The 25,114-nt window shown below is 40.7% G+C and overlaps 1 protein-coding gene across 1 annotated transcript; it reads right to left on the reverse strand.

The window, feature by feature from the left end:
* Positions 1-400: 400 nt before the first annotated feature.
* Positions 401-7,677, reverse strand: LCTL (lactase-like). The gene is made up of 13 exons (XM_010185104.1): positions 7,584-7,677; positions 6,534-6,694; positions 5,776-5,863; positions 5,547-5,653; positions 5,161-5,289; positions 4,805-4,900; positions 4,071-4,125; positions 3,816-3,977; positions 2,828-3,102; positions 2,351-2,477; positions 1,692-1,891; positions 1,076-1,139; positions 401-516 (listed from the first exon to the last, which is right to left on the reverse strand). Exons 1-13 carry the CDS (start codon positions 7,675-7,677, stop codon positions 401-403), a joined length of 1,674 nt encoding a protein of 557 aa, XP_010183406.1.
* Between the last annotated feature and the right edge of the window lie 17,437 nt (positions 7,678-25,114).

Consider the following 25,114-nt stretch of genomic DNA (forward strand, 5'->3'; position numbering starts at 1 on the left):
TGGATGGTCATATTATGTACTTAAATTGTTCCTGCCTGCAGCAGAAGTGAATTTGAGGTGGAATATTCCATTCTGGAAGTGCTTGGATTACTTTATAATACACATTTCTATGTGCAATATATCATAAAATCATAGGTGGTTCCAAAATAAGAAACGTAAAATCTGCTACTTAAAATTATTAGGAAGTACCGCAGAAAGAAAATTTACTTTGGGTTTTGATAAACAATATTATGTTTTGAGAATTCAGTAGAAAACCTATAAAAGCACTAGGTGGGTAGGTAAGGTAGTGTTTCTTTATCTCTACAGTGGTATAAAAAGAGGCGCCTGTGGTAAACTTTATCCAGCAGAATAGAACAGTTTATTTATTATGTGAAATGTAGATGTGTGTAAGCATGCAATTTTATCTGTGATTTCGAAGGTAGAATATTAGAAGGACAATACTGATGAGGATGCAGAGTGTGAAAACTGTAGGAAGAACAATCTCTGTCACCGTTTCCATGTGAGCAATCAGGGAATCTAAAATTTGAGAAATGAGGAATACGTTAGAAACTCAATCTCCTGGATTAAAGGAGCATACCAATAATTAACTTAGAGTTAACATAGATTAAGGATTGTTTTGGACATTTATGGCTAAAATTATTTTGTTAAACGTTGACATTGGCAGAAACAGCAATAATAGTTTAATAGTTTTGTTTCGTGGAGGAGTCAAACATTTTGGAGATTTTCTGTCTACATGGTCGTCTCGATTTCTGTGGTTTGGTTTTATGTTTGAAAGAGCATTTAGCACTTTTAATAATTTTAAGGATAGTACTGCCATCCCTAGCCTTAATTTTAAATAATAACTCTTACAGCTTGTGTATTCCATTAACATCCAAAGCTGATCTGTTTTGCTGCAGTGATTTTAGTTGGAGGGAGTAAATAAAGACATTTTTCTTTAGAGGCTTGTTGTATTTGAAAGCTGCTGTGCTTTCAGGGAATAAAATCTTTTTAGAACCCACTAATAATAGTATTCACAGAGAAATTTAAAAGTTACATGATAAGCTTTTATAAGACAAACCAGAAGATGCATAATCACCTGTAGCAAGGAGCTGGTGCGTGGTGGAGCAGGTGTCCATGGCCGTCCGATGCCAGTTTTTCACCTGTGAAGGTTGACATGCAGAGGTTCTGTTAAAATGCGATTTCTGTTCATTCACAGCAGCTTCTCTGTCCCTGAACATTTGTCCTTTACAATTGACTTGAAACTATTTTATTCTGTCAACACACGATTTTCCAAAAGTTTCTTTGTACCTCTGTGATTTTTATTGCAATACATTTCGTTCAGTTAAATGTTAAATAAACTTTTTAAAAGCACAGAATATATTCCATATTGTTTTCCCATTAAGTAGCACATGTGTGCAATTTTCTGCCTAGAAATCTGACAGCACGCAGGTAACTCATGATTCAGAACTTTTGATCACATCAGTAATTCCAGTTAGAGTTTGTGAAATGCTTTAGAAACAGTAATTGAGGCAGTTTCCACTTTCTCTGTCTCTGGAGGCCTGTGTGTTTAATGCATCCCTAATTTACAGAACCAAAGTGTCAAATTTCATGTGCCGTATTCATGCAAGTTGTTTCATGACATTCGATGTGGTATTTGCCCATATAAGGAAGGAAAAAAAAGAAATAAGAATAAAGTTAGCGATTGCCGTTACCTCTCGTGGATTTGGGAATCCGTTTGCATTGATAATCTTTTTATAATAGTCAACGGATGCCTTTGGGTATCGTGGTTTGTTCTTGTTTTTAAAATCAATGTGATAAAATCCAAATCTTTCAGAGAAGCCTTTGTTCCACTCAAATTTATCCAGCAGTGACCAGGCGGTGTAACCTTGGACATTAACACCATCGTTTAGAGCTGTCAACAGAATACAAATTACTGTTAAACTTGTTGCCTATGTTCATCATCCTTAAAATATGGTTCTGTAGGGGGTTTGTTTTATACCAGAAGGAGATAGGGAGGGGGGAGAAGGACAAAAAATTGGCAAAGCATAAAGTAATTTAGATTCTTTGAAAATGTTATCTTCAGCTTAGAGGTAACAGAGCTCTGTAAGAATGGTAATTAGTTTCTCCTTTCTGAAAGTGGAAACTGATGGTCTATTACAGTAGTAAATCTCATACAGGTTATTGTATTCATTAGCATCAGTACGTTTGGCTAGGTTGTCCTTGTTGTGAAAGAATATGTTAGTCTAGTTTGCAGCCCATTTTGATCTGTGAATATTTATTTCTCTACGATGTAAATAACAGGAGTGAAAAATAATCAGAAGGTGAAAAGGCTCAAAAAGCTCATGCACTAAAAAGATGTTTTTCAAGTTACCTTTCAGAATTTCATTAATATATCCTTTCAGATACTCTATCCGCCATTCATCACACAGTTGAGTACACTGTACCTTGTCAGAAACGCCATTCTCTGTCACATAAATGAGAGGGTTCCCATACTGTGTCTGCAAACAAAGATGCATTCAGACTGGTTCATAGAAATGAAACCATCTTAACTCGACAGAGCATGAGAGTCGTAGTAAAATGCATTAAAAGCAATTTTCTAGATTTATTTACAGTTACCTTTGGTTAGAACAATGTGTAACTAGGAATTGAAGTTAATGATGTATTTTTATTTTAAAATTAGTAAATTCTATAGTTTTCTGAACTGAAATTAAGGGATGGGTTTTTTTAAGCAAAGAAACTTTCCAGTATGACGAGACAGATATCAGGTGAAAATCTTGAAAATCTAAAATAGTGTAAGTGTAACCCAACATTTTGTTCACTCCCTTTTCAAGACGGACTCTGTGATCACCTTAATGAAGTTGAGTAATCTTCGAAATCCCCAAGGCACAGAATATAACCACTTAGGTCCTGGAGCTGGCCAATTTGGGTCCACCAGTTCAGCCAGGTCACGGTCAGTGTGGTAACCGGACACTTGTAGAAAGGGGAAGCTCTTCTGTATAACGTAACGCGTGGTAAAATGACCGATTCCCAGGAAATCCGACGTGCCTTTAATATAGGTTTTCTCTTGCACCGAGAAAGTTGGTAATCTTGATGTCCCCAGGCCTTGCTGGGCGCTCTTCTTACCTATCAAAATAATTACAGGAAAGTTCTGAGGAGCAGAGAAATTTGTTTTCTTTACCTCACCAACAATAAATACGGTGTTCCTGAACTTGCTGTCAGGGCAGAGGACAGTTTAGTTTGATTGCTTTTTTTAAGATAAAATGATCTTTCATCTTTTTACTTTGGAGAAGGAAGTTGGGTACAAGATGTGGAAAAGACATTGAATTGAACTGGGGTTTTTTTGTTTTGTTTTTTTCCCCCATGATAAATGTCAACAGAATGCTTAAAAACATAACATGACAAGAAAGGAAATGCTTTGCTGCTGGGTACATTGCCTACCTTCTTCATTCTGTGTAAAAAAGGTAGTGGAAGGCTGTAGAAATGCAAGCTTCAGTGATGAAAACCCCTGGTTCTTTGTCCTTAGGTGAAAAATCCAGAAGAGTACTTAACAACTCCCTGTCTTTGTTAGGCCACTGAAAATGGACTGTGACTGAAAAGTGAGGTGGTTGCTTCCTTTCCAGTTTGGAGCACTCGGATGTGCAACTGTAGGGCTCAACAGCAGCTCAAATTTTAGTTCCAGTATGACCCCCAAACTGCCCATGAGCCATTTGTTGCTTTGCCTTGTCCCGCTTGCGTCCTCACACTTGATTAAACCGCACAGAGGTCAGGGGTTATTCCGCTATAATGTGCTTGAAGTGTGTCATTTATTCACGTTACAGTCGGTTCCTGGGACTTACCTACGTAATTCTTCATAACTTCTGGGTAGTCTCCTCTGTAAATTGGATTTGCAAACCATCCCAAATGAAACTGTATGTATCTCTCAGCAGCGTCTCTATCTGTTTGGCTGTGTGGATCAACAGGTTCACCCCAGTCGCTGGTGAGGGAAATCCCAACCATGCCTTAAAACACAAAGGGACAATTCTGCAGTTTCTGCATAATCTTTAAGCCCTTACTAGAAACAGAAGCATAATTACAGAATGAATCCTTATTACCTTGCTGCTCACTACGCCATGTGTTATTGTAAGAGTGCCAGACCTTCGCATGAGTCTGTAAATTAAAAAATGTTTAAAAATCATATACACATTTTAATCTGTTACGCCATAGTTGATATAGAAAGCTAGTGAAGATCAAGTTATCGCACTAAGGTGTGTCTGAAAATACCACGTAATTTCTTTAATGTGTATTGTAGAAGCTTTAATTTCATATAAAATGTTAAAAAAGCATTGATGCAAGGTTCCTTTCCTAAATTCCAGGAGGTCCCTATGAAGGCAATAAGCAGCATCCAGTATAGTGTTCTGTCCAGCATCTCCAGTCTTTGGCTGTCCTTGCCTAATTAGTTCAGGCAAATGAAAGTCTATTTTAACGAGAGCCAGCCTTACTGAAGTCATGTGAAAAATTCAAGTTCATTGCAACAGGTCAGGATTTCACTCCTTGTTTCTAAAGTAACCTGGATACTTTCTGATTCAACCAGTTTGAAACAGTGTAAAAGTGACACAAGTTGTAAGAAAGAAATTAAGTTGTTGCAGCAATGTCACATCAAGCACTTGGCGTTTCCTGTTACATCTGCATATGGATTGATGGATTATAGTCAGGTGATACCTTGGATGTGCTAGTTGGAAATGACACCATTGCAAAACTATTTGTGTTTACAGAGCAGAATTAAAAAATCTTACTGTACAAAAAGTTCTTAATTTACACATAATTTAAGTAATGGTTTTAGTTTTACTTTAATAATATGGTGCGCTGCTCTGTATGCTCCGCATCCACCGAGCTTCAGTCCTGGTGCGTGTTCTCCTGTCTCGTAACCCTTTTCGGCAGCTGCCTACAAATACACAGCATTAGTTATTCCTTGAACAGCAGAGCAGCAATTTGCTACCATCCTGTGGCCTTGGATCCTGTGCTCTTCTGCATGGTTGGTCTCTCTCTCAACCTCTGTCGCCTTTTCCTTTCCCTCCCCTTGGCTCCCATCTACTGCCCCACTGCTCCATGGATGATGTAGTGGCCTGTAGTGTTACTTCCACTGAATTTTGGCAGCAGAACGGTGTAATGGGAGTGACTGAAAGAAAAGCATCGATAACTTACCCAAGGATTGCTAAAAGTAATCCAGTGCTTCACACGATCGCCAAACTTCTCGAAACATACATTTGCATAATCATTAAAATAATTTATCATGCTTATATTTTGCCAGCCGCCATACTTTTCTTGGAGAACCTTCATAAAGAAGAATTTGAGGAATCAGTAATGTCATTTAAAGTTCAGCTGCCTATTAACAGAGACCAATTTATATTTCAGTAGCTCAGAAGGTTTTTCAAAAATAGAAACTACAATGTACACACAATGCAAAGGAACAGAAAATAATTCCAAGCACACTTAAAAGCATGCAGGCATCTTGAAACATTTTTCTAGGAAATGTATTTCTCTCAGACACATTTATATTAGACATTTCACTACTTTAAATGTTGTCTGACCTGAGGAAGGTCCCAGTGGTAGAGGCTCACAATAGGGGTAATGTTGTTTTCCAGAAGGCTGTTAATTGTGTCGTTGTAGAACTGTATTCCCTTCTCATTCAATTCCTCTGCTGATGAAACACAGACAAGAAATTACCTGGACTGGTTCTCAAATAGACATCTGAAAAATGTAACCAAGGAATTTTGCCTACTAATCCTGGTAAGAATACGGTGAAATGGTTATGCTTACTTTTGATGCCAGTGGGCATAATGCGAGGCCACGAGATAGAGAATAGATAGTGATTCACTTTCAGCTCCTTCAGTAACTGAATGTCGTCCTGTGAAAACAAAATCCAGTTAACATAGCTCAAGTCCAAGCAGAATAACTTCACTTACTCATGTATTGAATAGTACTGAATGCAGAAGAGCTGCACAAAAGTGGATTCCATCAGCTATTCCTGCATTGGTTTGAGATGATGGCTCTTGCTACTTGTATACCTCATTTTTCTCCATTTATTTTGACTCTGCAAAGGAGTCTTGTAATGTGTTGAGTTAACAACCATGGTAACTGAATGGATTCGCCGTCAAGTAGAGGGTGGAAAAATGAGTGGAGGTATTCTGCAACAGAAAATTGTATTCTTCTTAAATATAAATAGAACTTTAAAGCTACCCAAACACACACAGAAAGATGTGAATTTTATTCGAAGATAAAATGCATTCACTGTTGTTCTGACTAAGCATTTGGACTTCCCACACAATTTAGACTGTTTCTTTGGACACAAAAATCCTGAAAACCTGAGATGCTGTGGTATTAATGATTCTATGAGATTATGAGGAAAGAAGGTTTTAACTGAATTAATTGAAGATACCAGCCCTTGGCTTCCAAAGTTGATTGTGGCTGTGGAGCAACCCAAGCATTTAATCTTTGCTGTTACTTCAAAATGGGAACTCAGTATTGTGAAATGGCCCCAGAACGTTTCTAGAGGGATACTTCCTCTGTAACGATACCTTCACTTTGTGGTACCCGTCACATGCTGCATCTCCTGTTTCATTTCTAAACACTTTTCCTTTCCTGTGAGTAAAAGCATCCCAGATACTTGGTCCTTTCCCATCCTTGTCCCAGGCCCCTTCAGTCTGGTATGCAGAGCTTCCAACACCCCATAAAAAACCTGAAGGTAAAAAGAAGCGAGTTATGATTTAAACAGTTTGCTGCAAAACTGGTCTTTGTACTAAATTTTCATGAGAGAAAGTAATCGATAGACCTTCACAGCTACAGAGCTTGGCGTGAAATATGTGTGACTGCACGATCAAGAGGCCAATTGTTTCTATTATTGATGTGTAAAAAGAGACTGCCTGAAAATGGGGTATAGACTAAAAGTATCCTTTTCTCATGCACTGAAAAAGAAATCTTATTCTTTCAGATATTAAACCTTATGACTGCTATTTTACACTGCTGAGGTAGTGCATCCATAGCGTGGCAGCAGTGTCTTACTGCAAGAAAAAATTGGGTCCTCACGTTATTTCTGCCTGCTAGTTTTTATGGGTATTTTAGCAATTACAAGTTTAGTTGTTGTGTAAAAATAGATAGATTCTGATTTATTTTCCTAGTATGATACAAAAGGACATGACTATTTTATTTCATAAGCCAGTTAAAAACTTGATCATGAAAGCAAATCAGTGCCTAGATCTTTTTAGTTTAGATTTTGGTTGAACAAAAGGTGTGGATGTGTATAAATATGTGTTGAAGAAAGGACACTACTTCATAAAGCAGTAGTGAAGAGTGAATTGGGCAATACTGAACAGCTTGAAACAAACCCAGCACAGTTATTTCACTCACGCTCATTTCTTCAATTAGCTGGGCAGTTTTAGTTTATAACTCTTCACTACTCGTAGATTATTTATGAAAAAGAAGAGTTCTCAGGTGTGGTTTGTTATACTGTGATTTGTTATGCTGTGCTTTCCTGTGACAAGGAAAACCTTTTGGTAGCTTTCTTGTGCAAACAGCCAAGTGGATCTAGAGCATTATAAACCCCACAGTAAACTGTAATTCAAAAGTACCAGCTGGGAAAGTGCCGTAATAGAAAGAGCCTGGGTTATTCTTTGTCCACTGGAAATCCTCAGCGGTGTTCAGCCGTATCATCGGCACCAGCATGTACCATACTCTCAGAGCATAAGTTTTCATCGCTGTTGATTTCATCACTGCAAAGCGCGCTCTGCGAGTTCCCACCTGATGAAACAGGAGAGCGTTGTCAAGTATTGCTGTTCCGCAAAGTGGGCTTAGGGGGATCAAAAGGGAAGAGCTTATTTTTTCTGCTAAATGGGTATGATTTTCATAAAAGGCTGAAAGCAGCGCTTGGGCTAAGTGGAAGATGCAATTAAGCAAGATGATGAAAATGAGAGAAGAATGAAGTACAAAATCGTAACTCTTAGAGGTGCTCTCTGCATATTTTCCATAATGTTACTTAGCTTTATTTTAAAAGTCTTTTTGTTGATATTTTGTTCTGGATTTCAAACCGTCCCACCAGTGTCAGTAACTAAACCCCTACAAACAGTGATTGGGAGTGGGAGCCAGAAATGAAAAGGATTATGCTGCTAGCATCTCACCACCTAAATGTGTAATGGAAACAAAGCTTTTGGAAGTTGGAAAGGAAAATTAATACTTACAGTTGTTGGGAATAGGGCTGTTCAGACAGGATCAGGACTGTGTGCTTCTGCAGGGGTGCTGATCTTTCTGTTCCGAAGTTAAAGAGTAGTTTTAATACCATTTTAAGGTGTTATGGTTTTAGACATTTTTAACTATCTGATTTGTATTTTAGGTAGCTCATTTGGAGCTAGGAATAACAACTGAGTCAAAATCAGCTTATTTTGTCACTCTTTGGCCTGGTAACTGTATTAGGAATAATTTCAGTGCTTCAAGAATTGCTCGAGCACAAAAAACTCATCTTTAAGCAAACACGATTTTACAACACCCTGTACTGAAGAAAATCGTTTCATTTTATGCACAGTTCATTGCAGAATATTCTATCAAATTTCAAGTGATTACTTGCTTTTTGGAACTCTTCATTGCTCTGTTTTCTGCCACATACCTTTAGAAATACAGCAGAATAAACAGGTAATTCAAATAGTGCCAAAAGGTTCATCAAGTTTAGACTATAAGGCTGGTGTTTTAAAACACCTTTTCGAGTCTCTTATTCTCTAGCAGCTCCACCACCTTCTACCCTGATTACAGACTGAGTTATTTTAATTTTTCCCCCATTTCTGACTTACCTGGTGTTCCTCGCAATGGATGTGTCCCAGCTGGGCGATTCCTCTGAACTGCCAGAAATTTACCGGGGCATTCAGAATAAATTCACTTTCAGGGAATAATTGCACGGAATTAATCCAACCGTCACAAAAACTCGGGAGAAGCATCTCGTTGAAAACAGCATTTTGTTCACGTACAGCCAAAACAAAAAAGAACAATCCTTTTGTATTCACAGCCAGCGCTGCAGGAAAAGGTTTAGCTAACCATACGGATCTTTTAGCAATGGGCTATTTCCCTTTGTAAGCAAAATTAGCTTTGCGAGGGATCTATATGTTCATACCTAATTGCACTTACCCTTGATTAGGGTATTTGTAGACATTTTTCCTCTTGGTACAAATGCCTGTATCCTAGATGGTATTTGGCAGGGAGATCTCGCTGGGAGGTTGTGTGAGGCCAAGGGGTTTGTTTTTACATGGCATAATTTTGAAGCAATCTTGAATAATAATAGGCTTTTTCTTTTCTTTTGTTTCTAGAGAAATTCCTTATGGCGGTGTCTCTGTGGAAAAAAACAAGAGAGAGGATCTGGACTAAACTGATGCAGAAAGATGTGTGAACCTTTCACCAGACACCCCAAGGACAGTGCTCTGCAGGGGAAGCAGGAAAAGCACCCGTTCTGTTGGCTCTGGGTAGTTGGGTGATTTTCTCCCCATGCAGTGCACCCCATGGCTGCTGCTTTGAAGCTATACAGTTTGTAAGCAAATTCCCATTAATTTATTTACCTACTTGTTGGGTTTTTTTTATTTGTTTGGGGATTTTTTTAAGCAGTACTGGTGCCCTCTCGTGGTCAAATTCACCAAAGAGCATTAACACGAAAAATGTTGCCTGGTAGCATGAAATAAGTGACAACAATGTAGTTCAGATACTGCCTCTGATCTCAGAAGTGAAAAAGGGCATTGAAACCATAGAGGGAATATCGTCAGGAGCTCCTTGTTCCTCCATGCAGGTCTCTTGGTACACGTGCTTGACTTCTGCTCATCGGGACGGACCATTTTAAAATACAGAGGTGGTAATCATTGAAAATCAAACAGCTCATGCACTTTGTGATTTATGATGCATGTAAAGGGCAGTACTGTATACATAGGTTACCCCACTGCAGGTGAGTCTGGCGCTTAAGGGACGTTTTTAAGTACTCGCTGTCCATTGTCATGCTTTATTTGCTGCAGAGCTGGGCAGGACAGTGTGCAGGAGTCACTGTGGTGCTGTGTCACACTAGAGTTGTGGTGATTAAGAGTGAGCATTACTCATTCCTCGTTAAATCACAACTGCACATAAAAAACACACCAAAAACAAATGCTTTGGCATGGTAGGAGAGAGACTATGACTCTTCAGAGAGCGGGCAGTGGAAGCAAAGACAAAGATGACCCCTGTTTACAGATGAGAAACGGAGACTGGACAGAAATGGCACAGAGTTTGTATCAGTTGTGCTTATGTGGATTTTCTTCTCTTAACACAATATTTTCCTGTGATGTTGTTTTCTAGTTTACTGCATAAAAGCCCAAGTTTAGGCTTGTTTTTTTTATTTAAAGTCGTGAGATATTTACACTGCTACAGCTTGGTCATTTTTTCCTCTTGTTTAATATTGGGAAAGTTTTATTAGCAGCAGTTTCAATAATGTGCCAGAAACACATCAAGGCTATAAAATCTTTTATTTTCTTTTATTGGTAAGAAGAATGCTAAAAAAATGTACTCGGTGGAGTCCATCCAGAATTGCCCAGTGACTGCAGTAAAATAACCTGGAAAGGAGGTTATGCTCTTGGCTCACTGCGGTGGGTTCTGCAGTCAGGGGAAAGTCACAACTCACAACTAACTCTCAGTTTACAACTTGTCTGCTGGCTCCTTGTCTACAGCCTGGAGTGGATCTGCATCCATAAATGATGTAGATATTTATGCATTTTCTCGCTGAGAAATTGCTATGTGACTATAGCACAAAAACTTTGGCACAAACCCCACTGTCTTAAACCGATTGATATTCATCCTCCCACTTGATTTTCTATCTATGCTACATTTTGTATTGCACAACCTCTTAGACAACCAGAGGTGGAGTCACCCCTAATAACAGATATCATCAAACTGGTGTTTATGTGATTTTTGCTTCTAGCCTATGTGTTTTGCCCAGGCTGATGAAAAAGAAGAAGCTGCCTTTCCTAACTCCCTGGCAGCCGTTCAGACAACCAGACCAAGTCATCCTCACACAATTATAACCTCTCTCCCCAGCTTCCTGATTCTTCATTCTTCCCAGTTACACTCCCTTTCCAACCTTGAATAGGCCTTTTCTGTCTCAGAGAGAAAAATCCTTTCTTATTATACAGTGACCAGAAAAACACATAATTTTCCAGTGTGTGGTCTGCTGCAGCTACCCTGAGATATTGGAGATTTTTCAAAATCAAAACAAAACCCACTTACAATTGTTCTTGGAACACGAACACTTGTATAACTGTACTTGTATTTTTTCTGTGTTACTAAATTACTTTCGTTGCATTCTGCTAGCTGTTTTTGGAAACTTTTTGTCTAACGCCTCACTGTACGAATGGCCTGGATTTGCTTTTCAGAGAAAAACAGAAAACTGGAAGTCATTGAAATGAGGATGCTTTGCTTTGCAATCAATCATGTTGCTTTGACCTGAAGTAATTGGGGCAATATAGTTGTTAATAGAGAAGATGTTTAGGACTGTTTCTTATGATCGAGTGAATTCCAAAGGCTCTAAAGTGTTTGGAAATGTGGGGGATGCATTTCATTGCCTATAAAAAGAGATCAAGGACACTGAAGACTCATTCTGCACTAAAAGCCTGGTTTTGAAATTGCACATATACACCAGGGTTGCCCAGTAACTTTAAAATAAACATTGCCAACTTTTCTATGCTCAGAGCCATTTTTATTTCTTATATAAATGTTTTTAGCCAGACTGATGTGATCGTATTTGCAGAGCTCTGCCATTTACCCAATAAACTGTGGTGGACCTGACCTTGCTATCAGAGATTAAGATAGGTAACTCAGAAACTTAGACCATATTTACTTAGCAGTTCCTACACTGTTATGAAAGCCAGTGCTGTCATATTTACGCCCACTGAGTGCACTGAATAGCTGCTAACACTAACCACTGGTTTTACTGGGGGAATTTTTGGAAAAACTACAATATTGGAGAATCTGTCTTCTCTGTTTTGGAAAGAAAGATTGTAAAGATTGGCAAGGGTAGGGTAAATCTGCAGAATCTATTCTAGTTGTACTAAAAGCTCAAATTTTAAAGGTGTTATTTTCAAATAAGCTCCTAAATTGTATATTCTTAATAATGTTTCTTGGTGCATGTAAAGAGGTGCAGACACTTCCCCCTTCTGTGAATCGTTGTTCTCCCAAATAGTCAAAACTCACATTTGCACTGATGCTGTCAAAGGTGCAGACTGGTTTTTGAATGTCCAAGCTCAGTGGATGGTCAAAAATCCCAACCATGATGTCTAATAAATGACAGATGTTATAGATACTGCTGGGTGCCATGAAGAAGGTCACAGAAGTTTGCTTCTAAAAATCAATTTTAATTTATCTAACAGCTTCATGCTAGGAGTTGGCTTCCATTTGATGTGAATACTGCGAAGCTGCTGCAGGCTACCACTGATTGGAATTTACTTGTATGTGTCTAATTGCACGCTCCACCGTCATCTGTTTGCAATCACAAAGAGGAAGCTTCTGAAGCTTGGGAATGAGAGCAAATGAAGTGTCTTGACAAGTACAAAACACCAAGAATGCTTTTGGAAGTTTTCCCGTTCCTGTTTGTGAGTATGAACACAAAAACACAGCTATAGGTTTTTTTCCACATCCATTTTTACACTGCACCCATAACATAAATACATAAAACAACTAGGAACAGCGATAATAAATGAAGGTCCCCAGGCACTGTAAATTGATAATGGGTAAGAGTTTGTGAGTTGTTTTGGAAGGGGTTGAATTAATTCATTATTGAATTAGTTGAATCAGCTCATTACTAAAATCATACAATTGTTCTTTCTATGGATATTCAGCTTATGAAACATTAACATTCAGTGCTTCTGGCTTCCCAATTTAACTGCCAGTTTTAAAATGCACCCCTTGGGCATTTCATCTTTCACGCCAGCCTAGAAGGTATGACTGAGAACTGCTTTCTGAACTGCCAGGCTCCGTATTTCCTAGGTAAACTTTTAAACTCCATGGGAAAAGTGTGAAGATGAACCAGGATAATCTCAATTCTCTTGCAGCTGGGGTGAGCTCCTACAGTGACAGTTGTTGGGAATAATGCAAATAATTCATTGAAACACTGCTATGAATCAGAGATTGCATTTATTAAAGTTCAAAAAACAACCCAGCCCTCAGCTGAGGTTGGATCCAAGCTCAGAAAAGCACGAGGAGATGTAACTATGAAGCTTTATGAGATTCCCATCTTAAACTTGACCAGATGTTGGCCGTAGGATGATTATACTCTGTAATTTGTGCCTTGTATAGTAGCTGTGGCAACTGTTACATCACCACAGCTTCCTGAGGCATGCGGATGAAGCAACATCCATACCAGGCTTGTGAGTGTCTATGGATTCTGAGTTTTAGTGAGTGCTAATATCTGCGAAACTGGAAGCTCACTGAGCTTTATGTCCAGCGCTCAGAACATGTCCACTTTCAGAGAGCATAATTCATTGTGTCTTGCTACCAAACTCGTTCCTCCTCAAGTTTCCCATCTGTAAAACAGGACTGAAAACAATCTTCCTTCCTGAGAGACTAAAATGCAAACTGCCTGGTGATCCTCGCTGCTGGAAGAGTAAAATAATCGCATCAGTGTCTTTGAGGAAGGGATCCTTTGTGTCCCTGCTGTGTTTATACAAACTCTTAGATAGGTGAAGTCCATGCCTGTGATGGAAGGGTCTCTGGTGCAACTACAGCTGATTTGTATTGAGCTGTAGTGCTGATATTGCTAAAGGATCATGGTGGTGGATGGAGTTACTTCTAGGCAGTAGCATCAACTCCTGTCTGCCTAAATTAGAGATCTTGCCTTAAACCAAGAGGTGTTATGGTGGGATCACTTACATTGTAAATGAAGCATGTCCTTATAAATCCAGAGCAAAAGATAGGCTGGACAGTAGTAGTTCCAGTTAAGGATGATTTGATTGGTTTTCTTAAAGTTTTTAAACTTTAAAATAGCTTTGAATCTAAGAAAAAAAGCCATTCTAACTAACAAAACTGTCTTGATCCAATGCAGGTTGTAGCAGCACCAGTGTTTCAGGGAGCTGCACCCTAAGATAATAATGGTGATATTTTAAAGATGCTGCTAAGTGATACTTGAGATCATGTTTGTTAACTTTCTTTTGACTACACCAAATCAAAAAAGAATCTTAGTCCCTGTCATTGCTGAAGTACTTGAGTTCAAAATAATCCGAGCTGATTTAACACATTTTAAAATTTAAGAGCTACATTCTTTACAATGAATCTTCCAGTTATGCCAAAAATACAAATTCCAAACTGTATTTGTAATAATAATAATAGTAAATAATAATGCTGAAAACTTCAGACTTGCCAAAATTCCAGTCTTGTGGATATAAAGTGTAAACATTCTGCATTTTTCTTTCAGCCGTCAGATCCTCTCCTCTGAAGAGGCTATCACTGAGGAACGGGTTGAGATAAGCAGTATGGACCAGAAGAATATAAAGGATCCTGATGGCTGTCAGAACAGTGAGTAAGTTAAAGAAAAGATTTCTAACAGAAGCATTTTTCTCTAAGACTGTAATGTCAAACCAGCAGTGTGATTTGGGGAATCATAAATGGATTTGTCTGAGAGCTTGTGCAGGTGGCGTTGCAGGCTTGCATCAACTTTGAAAATCGTATTTCTCCAATGGGTTTGGTGCTGGTGGAAGAACTTGAGAACTTAAGATTATTTTCTGCAGAGACAGTGTTTCAAAAGAAGAGTTACTTGATTTGTAGCTTGGATCCAAATCAAAAGGGTGGATGTAAATTGGTTTGTTTGTGAGAAGAGTGATTATGTAGTCCCTGAATTAAAGTTCATTTTAAACTTTGCCGATGGTTGATTACGTGCTGAAAAAGAGCATTAGCACTGTTGTGTTGCAACAGAAATCCTACAAATATAAAGTTGTTTTATTTTTTTGCAATCAGAAACGCCTTCTGTTTGGTTTTAGGTGTACATACATAATCACATGCATGCACACTTCTAAATAAGGGAATGCAAACAGAGGTAGGAAGTAATATTGGGTTTTGCCTTTTAAATGGCAAATTTCAGTGGCAATCTTCCAAACCCAAGCGAGCTGGTAACAGTTTCATTCCAGGCTTACTCTGCTGCATTGCTCAGCTCCAGTCTAGGCCTTGCTTGTCGTTTGTCCAGTGGTCTTAGAAGGAGGTGCTTCAAACCACAGAAAACAAGGTTTGCAAATGCTGAGGATGACGCTGAAAGGAAACAGATGGTTTCTCAAACACAGAACTCATGGCAGGGGAAGTTTTGGAGTGCTTTTTCAGAGAAATGGAGCTTTGTTACCATTGGTTTGCTAAAAACAAGAATACGTTATATACCATATTACATTCAGATGATCTCATGCTAATCAAAACAATCTTGAGGGACTTCTGATTCTGATTAAGCACTTGGGCTGGAGGGACCGTGCTACCATCCTACCTCATTGGCAGGGCTTTTGTCATGAGACATTTGTTATGTTTTTGAAGCAAATATTTCTGTGATAAGTGTTATGTTAAAACCCACAAGGATATGAATAATCCTGTTTTCAGTGAAGAGTTGAAACTGCATGCTATAAATAAAACCAAGGCCACACATTGACTCGAAAAGGTAAAAAAAAGAAATGCTGAATAGCTCTGTTCATCCTGCCCACTAAATGGGTTGAGGCCGTGGGGGAAAATATCTTTTAATTGTATCGCACAGGAGAAGTGAATTAGGACTGCACAAGGCAACCTTAATTTTGGTGTTTCCAACTTTTGCATACTTGGCTTTTCAACCTTAACGTAGATGAGTGGAGAGGTGGTTATTATTTTTGTTTAGTTCACCATCATGCAGCTAAATTCCACTTGAAAGTACTTGGTGGTGTAAAATGGATTCTGCTGGTACATTCCATTTACTTAGTCTCAACTGCTGGTTTTTAAACTGAGCTAGGAATGACAAATTCTCCCTTAAAAGGCTTCTTTTACTCGTCGTGAAGTGAGGCTCTTAGCTGCCATCTCCATTTCTTTCTGGTCATAAAACTCCAGCCACCAGACAAAGATCAGCGAGTCTCTGAAAACGAACAGGCGCCCCGAGGAAGACTGAGTAACCTCCAAAGCAATTGTATCGAAGTGACATCAGTGCTCAGATATGTTCATCTTGGTTATTCCAGCAACATTCAGTCAATAACGGGCGGCAGAGCCAGGACACACTGACGCTCTTTATTGCTCCCCCACTGGGAACGTGTCTCTGTAGAGGTCTGCAGAAAGTAATAGGTCCAAAACTGAGACGACTTTGTTCCACATTGAAGGACTTGCCTTCAAAGTCCTTGCAGTGCAGCGCTGTCCTTCAGCCAGAGCTCGTGTAGATGCCGTGCTGGGACTCAGCCTTGTCATCCTGCAGGTTCTCTGACAGCCTGGACATCAGCCTTGATGGATCTTGAACACCTTTGAAGTGTTGTGTGGCCAACCACCACCTGAAAATCACTCCCGATCACTACTGACCAGTCCTGAGAAGCTGAAAAATTCATTACCTCTGTTGTACTCAGCTCCCTGGTGTGGGATATCATGATGATAATGCCCATCTCCACTTGAAAGTGCTGTAAGGGCTGGAAGTTAAAAATGACCTTTAGCATCTAAGTATTAGAGCTTTTAAGTATTACTGGTAATTCTGTAAGGTCATTTATTCCTTTGACACCACCTGAAGGGATTCCAGCACTACAATCCCTACTTTACAGATGGGAAGGGGATGCACTGCACAGGATCAGAACTTGTTTTGTGCCTTCTCAGTGCAGCAGAGGTGGGACAGGAACAGAGGAATACATTGATTTTCTTCAGCTGGGATGTTTTAGCTCTCCTCTCCTGGGTTGTGCCTTTTGGGGAGAAAGTAATTTTCCCCACCCTTCCCCCATCTCCTTACTAATGTCTTTCCATGTAAAACTAATATTTGGAATCTGAGATTGTGCCTTCTGAAGTGGTTTCCATCTTGCTCTCCTCCTAAGAGAACTGTAACCTTTTTTTGAATGATCATGTTCTGCTACATATAATTCCAAATCCATTAAAAAACAAGTCCCCTTGTATTTATATACACTGCAGCAAAATGTACCTTTAAGGAGAAAACATTGCTTCACTGTGACTATCTGAATTTATGGGCTATTAGAAGTCTTACACTGTGTGGCTCACATTTCAGAACTCTGATTTCAAGCTTAATGTGGTCAGGAAATATAAAAATACATTTATTTATGTCATCTACTAAAAATCTCAGCCTATGTTACTGCTGGCCTAACCAGATCTGTGTTTATGTTGGAGATGAATGATCGGTTTGTAGCTGCCCGTGTTTCCAGCCAGGCTGAATGAAATGATTCTGCAGCAGAGCTATGTGTGTATTTTTTTTTAACCTTCTTTTTATTTACTGCATGTGGCAGCTATTTCCTTCCTCCCAAAACCCACTGCCCCGTTCTCAAGGGCAGTGCAGCTCTCTGACTCCTATCAAGCTGTGTACATGATGTGATTTATTGAATTGTTCAAGGTCATCAAAATTCAGGCAAATATTTCATCCCTACTGCTACCTGTTTGCTGTGGCAAGCTTGGATTGGATTTGCTTTTCCAAGTCTGGAGCCTGCACATCAGCAGCTGCTTTGGCTGATATTTGCACAAGCTTTGCTTGTTATTGATCTTTAGGAAAATATCTCTGAATATCATTTCTCCTCAGACATTTGATAACCACAAGTTCACACAAGATGTGAGAGCCTGTTCTGTCCCTCTGGTAGGAGCTGGTAAAGGTGAAGCTGCCAGAATGGCTGCCAAAGGGGAAGGAGGATCAGCCTGGAGATGTTTTCATAAAAGATGTACAGGCTTTCTAGGGTGTGTGCTCGGTGGTCCTGAACTGCCACACCATGTCAGTGAAATGATGCACTATAAGGTGGGGTTTTTTTAAGGGGTTTGAGTCTTTCGTCACTAGGGGTAATATCTAATATCAGGTGAAACGTTACAGGAAGGAAAAAGATCACCTTGTATAAAACACTTAAACAAGTGATTTTCAGTCTTTTCTTGAACTGCAGGTGCCTAAAAGTTTCCAGTGGAGAGGGCTACATCCCTGCAGCAAATTGTAGCCTTGGCTTTTCTCTCTCAGTTGAGTTTCACAGACTTTTCAGAAGCAGCCCCAGACTCAGCTGGTTCTGTGAACTCAGGCTGGGAATAGCTGTCTCGCATGGTCAACACCACATACGCTTTATTGCAACAGGCACAAAGAAGTCTTGTATCATTTTTCCAGGCAAGGGTCCCTTGATAAACGCTTTGCAGGAGGACATTTCTCTGTTGATCTAAAGTGACATATTAGAGTAAACCGTGTCGGCTGGGCTGCAGCAGCTTCCCTTTGGTTTACCTCCTTTTGCTTGAGCTTTATTTTTGGTTTTGGTATACTTGAACTGTTCCTGGGATGAAATAATGCACACAGCAAACTCAGCTGACTTTTTATGTACTGTAAAATCCAGGTCTGACTCCCCTGAGCCATGAACACAGAGGTTTTTGGATGTAATTTCCTGGAGCAGGTACAGCTGAGAGCTTTCATTGGTAAGACCCTGCAGTGGGCAAACCCTCTTGGCATCAGCACACTTAACCTTTTTGTTCAGCCAATCTCCCATCCTGTGTAGGTGGACAATGAATACGAATATGATGCAAATGATTTCCTTTTAAATGTGAAGGCTCCCTGATTAAAAACACACTGTCCAGGGAACACTAGGTTTGTTTTATTCCCATTGAACAAAACACCCTTTTTGCCTTTGACTTCAGTGATTGCAGGACCGAAATCTTACTTTCAAATAGGTTGCAAGTAAATTTGTTTTTCCTCTGAAGCTGAGGATGAATTACCAACTCAGTAAGAAAAGTGTAAAGAATACAGAGAAAAAGAAGTCAACCCAGGAGGATTGGGGGGGAAAAATCAGAGAAGGGAAAAGTAGCATTAAATATCTTGCTTGAGAGTCCAGGAGTTTGTCAGAAAACCAGGAGCTGAGGTTGGTGGAAGGTCTCTTAGGACGTTTTTTGATATAAGCAGGAGAAAAGTTGATGAAAGGCTGAATTACTGAGCCTGGGAGAGTGCTGCAACTTCCATGACGTTCTGGGTTTGATATACTGAGAGATGCAGTCTGGGCTATGTGGTTACCTTCTGAGCTGCTGGGGAAGTTACAGCGTGAGATTATTCACCCAGTGAGGAAGTGATGTTTCAAGTGTCTTTCTTTGGGTTTCTGTGTCTTATCTGCACTGCTTCTCTCTTCATACATAAAGACTCTTGAAACAACATCAGTATGCGTTACAGAACTAAAACCAATATAGATGTACAGAGTGAAGTAATTCTTGCATGAGTCTGTTTGTAATTCATGTTAGCACTACTTTAGTTAGAAAACCATACATATATATCTCTACTGGGTATCAGAGTTCTCATGCTGCAATTTTGGTATTCTGTTCTCCTAGTTTGTTTTTATTGAAAGAAAGGCACTCTAAAATTATGGAAAAACATCGCTCATTCTAATGAATATCTTATATTTAATAAATATTTTCTAACACTCTAGTGTGACCATAAACGTGTGCAGAGCTACCAGCCCATGCAGTCCCATAGGCAGAGGTAGCTGTAAAGCATCCTAGGTCTCCTTTGCCTTGTCCTGCAACAGAAATCTTATCTAACAGCACTGGTTTGGGAAAGGAGCCATCGAGGCAAAAAAGAACAGGCTCCTTTTGTAGCTAATAACTTCCTTTAATTGGTAATTAAGCTGCCTGCTACTTATAAATGTCAATAAAGGTCAAAATATTTAGAAGCAGAATCATTTTAGTGGCTTCCCATTTCTCATTGCATAAGCTGCCTGCTCAGACCACACACACACGCAGCATTTGAAGACGGTTAAGATTTCAGAGACCAAATCTTCCCACCAAATTCTTATATTAAAGTGGCCCAGGAGGGGACAGAGCAGCTTTAGTCAATAGGAGGGAGGATGTGAACCGAGTCTACTGGGTGAGCATTCCTCACATTTGGAATATCACCGCAGGCTGAATCAGACGAGGGGCTGGCCAGATGGTGCACTCGTTTACTCTTTAATTCAGGGAAAGCGCGTTGCATCTGATCCATGTGCAAAATGGCTCAAAAAACTGCCTGGTAACAGATTAAATACCTATTGCAGCTTGAAAATTAGTATTAGAATAAATCCTGGTGTTTCTACCAAACACAGAAACATACAGAGGGGTCTCTTGGTTTTGCTTGCAGTCCCTGAGTTAAGACGTATGAGAATTTATTTTCACTGTGTGAATTTGCTGATTTTGTGAGCGGATTCGTCCCACTGAAATCAGTCAGTTTACAAGGGGGCAAGTGAGGGGACATTTGGCTTTAAAGAGTGCAGAGAATGCATCCCCAGAGGGATCTTTGATCTTTTTATGGTGTTTTGTTTTCAAAGTGTGTGTGTGCCTTGCAGGGGCTTGGTGTTTTGGAAATCAGAGCAATAGAAACTAGCTTTTTACATTGCATTTTTAGAATACAGCATTTTAATGCTTTCCTAAAAGGTTTTCAAGAAGTTCAGAGTCTGGTTTACCTTTCCATGAGCTTGCCATATAGGACAGGGTGGGAAAGTGTGTTTTGTCTGTGCAAATGTACATGTACATGTGAAAACAAACCTTAAGTTGATGTGAGGCACATTTAATTCCTGCCTCTCACTGTGCTGCATCTGGGACCGTACATCAGTGCCTCTCCTTCTCCACGACCTTCTGCTTGACATGAGACTGTGTTCAGACAAGCCCAGACAGAAACCATGGTCCTCAGCAGTTGTGAAGGTGGAGCTGGGAATGGGAAACCAATGATCCTCTGGTCTTTCCTTCCTGCCAGACTGAACTGGGGCTGTTGGTGAGACCCATCTCAGGTTTACTCTTGGTAGCATCAGCCTGGAGAGGTGGGGACTGACCTGAACACTTTCTGACAGGGGCAATGTCCTGTTGGCACCTTCATCCTGCCTGGGACCTTCCCATTTGATCCACCCGCCCCAGCCAGGCACAGCTTCATTAATAGCAAGGATTTAATGGGGTCTTGTGCATAAATAATATCAATGATAATGATAATAACAACAATAATAATGATGATGATGCCAACCAAGGTGAATCTCTATGTTTTCTTGGGGCAGATACGCTTACTGGCTGCGCTGCGTGGTCTGTGTTACTGGTTAACTAATATAGCAATGCTGGCTTTAAAAAACACATCAGAACAGGGAAACACAAGGCAGTTGTGCTGTATGTGAATCGTGCTTCCTTGTTTCCTCTCTGTGTCAGTCACAGATGTTTTCTGCAAAGATTTTAAGGAAATGGATGTGAAGAGCAATGTTACATATCCAAGTGCCAGCTTTTAAAGTCAAAAACGCTCTCCAAAATAATGAGATTGTCTTAAAGACCATAATCTTCAAACGGAGAAGTACACTTTCAAAATTGGTTGCTTGCCTTGTGTTTTTGAGCCATTAGACTCTTTTTATCTAATTTCTTCCAAACTTTTATGCAGTAATTGCAAGAGTGAGAACCTGAAAACAAAGCACTCTGAACATCAATTTCATGACTTCAGAAGCTGCTTATTTGCTCATAATAACATGTAATTATCCCAGAAGAGCAATATGACTGTTTGATATCATACCAGAAAAGCAATACATATTTTGATATTAAAGACACAACCATGAATTCAATAGTATTTTGAGACTTTTATTCGACTGATGCTTGATGTATCACTTATATAGCTTCTCTACAGCAGGTCTAGATCCCAAAATCTCATGATGCAGTGTAGAGAGTCCTCCAAAAATAATTTTCCTTGACCACCCTCCCAGCCCTTTCCAGGTCTGCTTTAGTGTGGTCCCACAAACGGTTGCATCAGCACAAACGGAGGGTGCTGAGCTTCACCAGTGGAGTTACTGGAGTTACTGGTGCTTCCAGTTCCAGTTCATATTGCTTCACCTTTCGTAAAGTCACTCATCATTCGGCTGGGGGTGGTATTGTCTACGTGTCCATCTTGTTAACAGCCAAATACAAATGAAGATAAACACTCAAGTAATTTCAACTCGCATTTTCATCTTACAATTTCTGTAATGCGATTAAGGTTTGTACTGATCTTCCTGATAAAACTCTTCCACAGCAACAGCGCAGCTCTGTGCCAAGCAGCTGGTGGGTGCCAGGCTGCCAGACGCTACCAGGCAGCGTGTCTGTCTGCGCCTCTCTGTCTGCCCCAATCCATCCCAGCGTCCCACAGCGCTTCAGCTAATAGGATTTGTGGATTATTGGAGGAGGAATAGAGGAATGGGAAGGGTGACTTATTTCTTGCATCATGATCCTGTGTATCTTGAGTGGGACTGGAGGAAGAAGCAAAAAGAGGGAAAGAAAAAGGAATGCAGGAAAGATTTAAAGGAAACAAACCAAAACAAAACTGAAAGAGGACAAAAGAAACCTGTCCTGTGTGTACCATTGGCACAGGCTGTCCAGCCCTACAGCCCCTGGGCGTGCGCTGTACGACTGATCTACACACAGGCTGTGGAGTTCATCTGTGAGTGTCAGCGGTCACTTGTGCAGAGTAGTTGCTGTAACCAGGCTCTTGGGTATTTGGAAATCCCTGGTAATTGGAGCTTGCAAGTTTTGCCCAGGCAAAATCTGCAGCCACAAAGGAGGAGGCCTTTATATTTTTCAAGACCTGTGGAAGCCACACACGTGCAGAGGTCACGTCAGGATTGCTGCCTGCTGACGTGCAAAGATCAGTGGCTGTTGTCTTGTTCATAAATGTGCGTTCAAAGAAGTTCTTGTTTCTGCTCAGTGCATCTGCTCAGTGTCTGTCCATCTTCCACCTGTACCAGGACAGCGGAGGAGAACAAGAAAAGAAGTTAGAAGAGGTGAAGGTGGGAATCTCCTTCAGATCCCATCAGTGTTACTTAGCATCATACCTCCTATCTGTCCTTCTCTATTCAGTACAGATGGACACCCCAAAAGAGCTGGGGTGCTCCAGGCTGCCCAGTACCCCAGTAGTGGCAGCATGAGTTTGCCTCTTTGTTTGCCAGAGCCCATCTCCCCGTCTTGCTGCAAGTTTGTGTTTAGCTTAGGCTGTGGTGGGTAACATGGAAACACTTGTGATCGCTCCTTAGGAATTCTTTCCACCGTTCCTTTCTTTTCTAATTCACAGAAATGGCAAATCACTGCTGTCAGTTCTGTAACGCTGCGTATCAGCGGTGCAGCTCAGCTCTCTCATAGCACTGAGCAGTGACAGCTACAGTCAACCAAAAAATGGTGCCGCGCATTTTCCGATCCCATTTCCCAGCGCTGAGTGCATGATTTAGAGTCCTTAGCCTCTAAAGTGCTCCACTGGGTGTCCTTTAATATTGCATTCTATTACTCGTGATGCATAGTCGATTCCACTGCTTCCATTTACTTTAGCAATGATAAATGTCAGAAACTGCATGAGAAGTTTATAAATTTTAAGTGCTTTGCAGGCAGAGAAATTTTCAAACTGTTTGTTACTGGTGAAGTGTAAGGGTCATGGAAAAATTGCTTCCGGAAACTTGGTTAATGAGTTTCAAAACAGGGTAAAACGCATGAATTCTTTATGACTAAGAAGAATATTAGTGTCAGGATTTTCCCTTCTGTAGCAGTCCTCAATTCTGCACAGTTAATATTTAAAAAGCCTCACAAGAATTTAGCAAAAAACCCCCAAACCCAAGAAACTCCCAACTCAGCTTTTCTCACTGTAACGTTCTCATGATGAAGTGTAAAGTTCCTAAAAACTTTCTGTCCAACTGCAGGAGCGAGCAGCGCTGCATGAGCAGGGTCTGAGCATCCTGCGTGTACAGAAAGTAACGGCTGAGGCGGTTGGAGTAAAACCCTGCTTTGGTCAGGTTGGTGTTAATACGAGCCTGCGTCACCCCCGTTACTCCTGTTTGTAGTGTCGCAGCGTGGAGCGAGTTGGAGGCTGTGCGCTGTGGTCTGGCAGCGCTTTCTGCACCGGGAATGACTTGGCCAGCCCGTGGATTACTGGTCCCTCTGGCTATTTGCTGGCCATGGATTAGCCGCGCTGTAGGATGTAAATAGGTCTCTGCTGCTGAAAGTGGTAAACAACAGCTAGGAGAGTGGGAGGACAAAGAAAATTGGGAAGGAGTTAAGGAAGCTTTACAGGGGACTGTTCTCTCCATTTCTCACTAACAGTTGTGTAAAGCATCCAGTGAGAGGAATACAAGATGTTGGCTTTACTACACAGAGGTGCTAAACCTTTGGGGGTGGAATATTCTTTGCCCAGAGATGTTCATTCTTATTTAATCCTTGCAGGAGGACCCACTCATGTCCTGACTGCCCCAAAGAGCTCACAGGCTATGAAAGAACTCCTGAGGAAGCAGGGTTTACCCAGGCCCGCACAGTGCTTGTTGGAGGGATGCGATGTGCTTAGGCATTTAATCTGGGTAGTTGTGTTCCTCTTTCACAGTGGCTTTACTTCCTTTGAACTGAACTCCTGGTTTATGGTTAATTATTTTATCAGTTGCTCTGAAGTGCCAGACGCAGCTCCAGCTTCTCTGGGAGCTGTGCAGAGCTTCTGCATTTTGCTTTCTGAAGGAGCCATAGCTGCATCCTCTTTGGAGTGACAGCTTCAGCTGTCTATGCCCCTGCTGAGGTGGCCGTGCTTGAATGATAGCAGTCAAATTCTAACCCAGATCCTGCTCAAGCGGAGGTGATTTCTGCGAGGTCCACAAGTTTTACCTCCATGAATGCCGAAGTTTGAAGGGGAGCGGCCGCGCGGTGGCAGCGTGGGACCGGGGCTGCAGCCACCGCGGGCCGCAAACCACCCCTGTGCAATGTCCTCTTGAGCCTTGTGCTCTGCTGCTGCTGCTGCAGCGGGTCAGGGCTATTTTCAGTTAGGCTTTGACATTTTACTTTCCTGTGTTTTGTGGTTTCTTGTTTCCCTGCCCCCCACAGCCCAGCCTTTGCGGGGGTGGTGGAAGCCCAGGCGGTAAAATATGCCCTAACAAGAATATAACGGTGTGCAGAGACTCGTTTACTGCAAGACATATTCAGAATGATTGCATAAACTGTGCGAGGCTCAAAAGTGAAGGTGCAGTGGGACAACGGGCTGCATTTG

This window comes from Mesitornis unicolor, unplaced genomic scaffold, assembly GCF_000695765.1.
Source record: "Mesitornis unicolor isolate BGI_N332 unplaced genomic scaffold, ASM69576v1 scaffold14425, whole genome shotgun sequence".
Taxonomy (NCBI): domain Eukaryota; kingdom Metazoa; phylum Chordata; class Aves; order Mesitornithiformes; family Mesitornithidae; genus Mesitornis; species Mesitornis unicolor.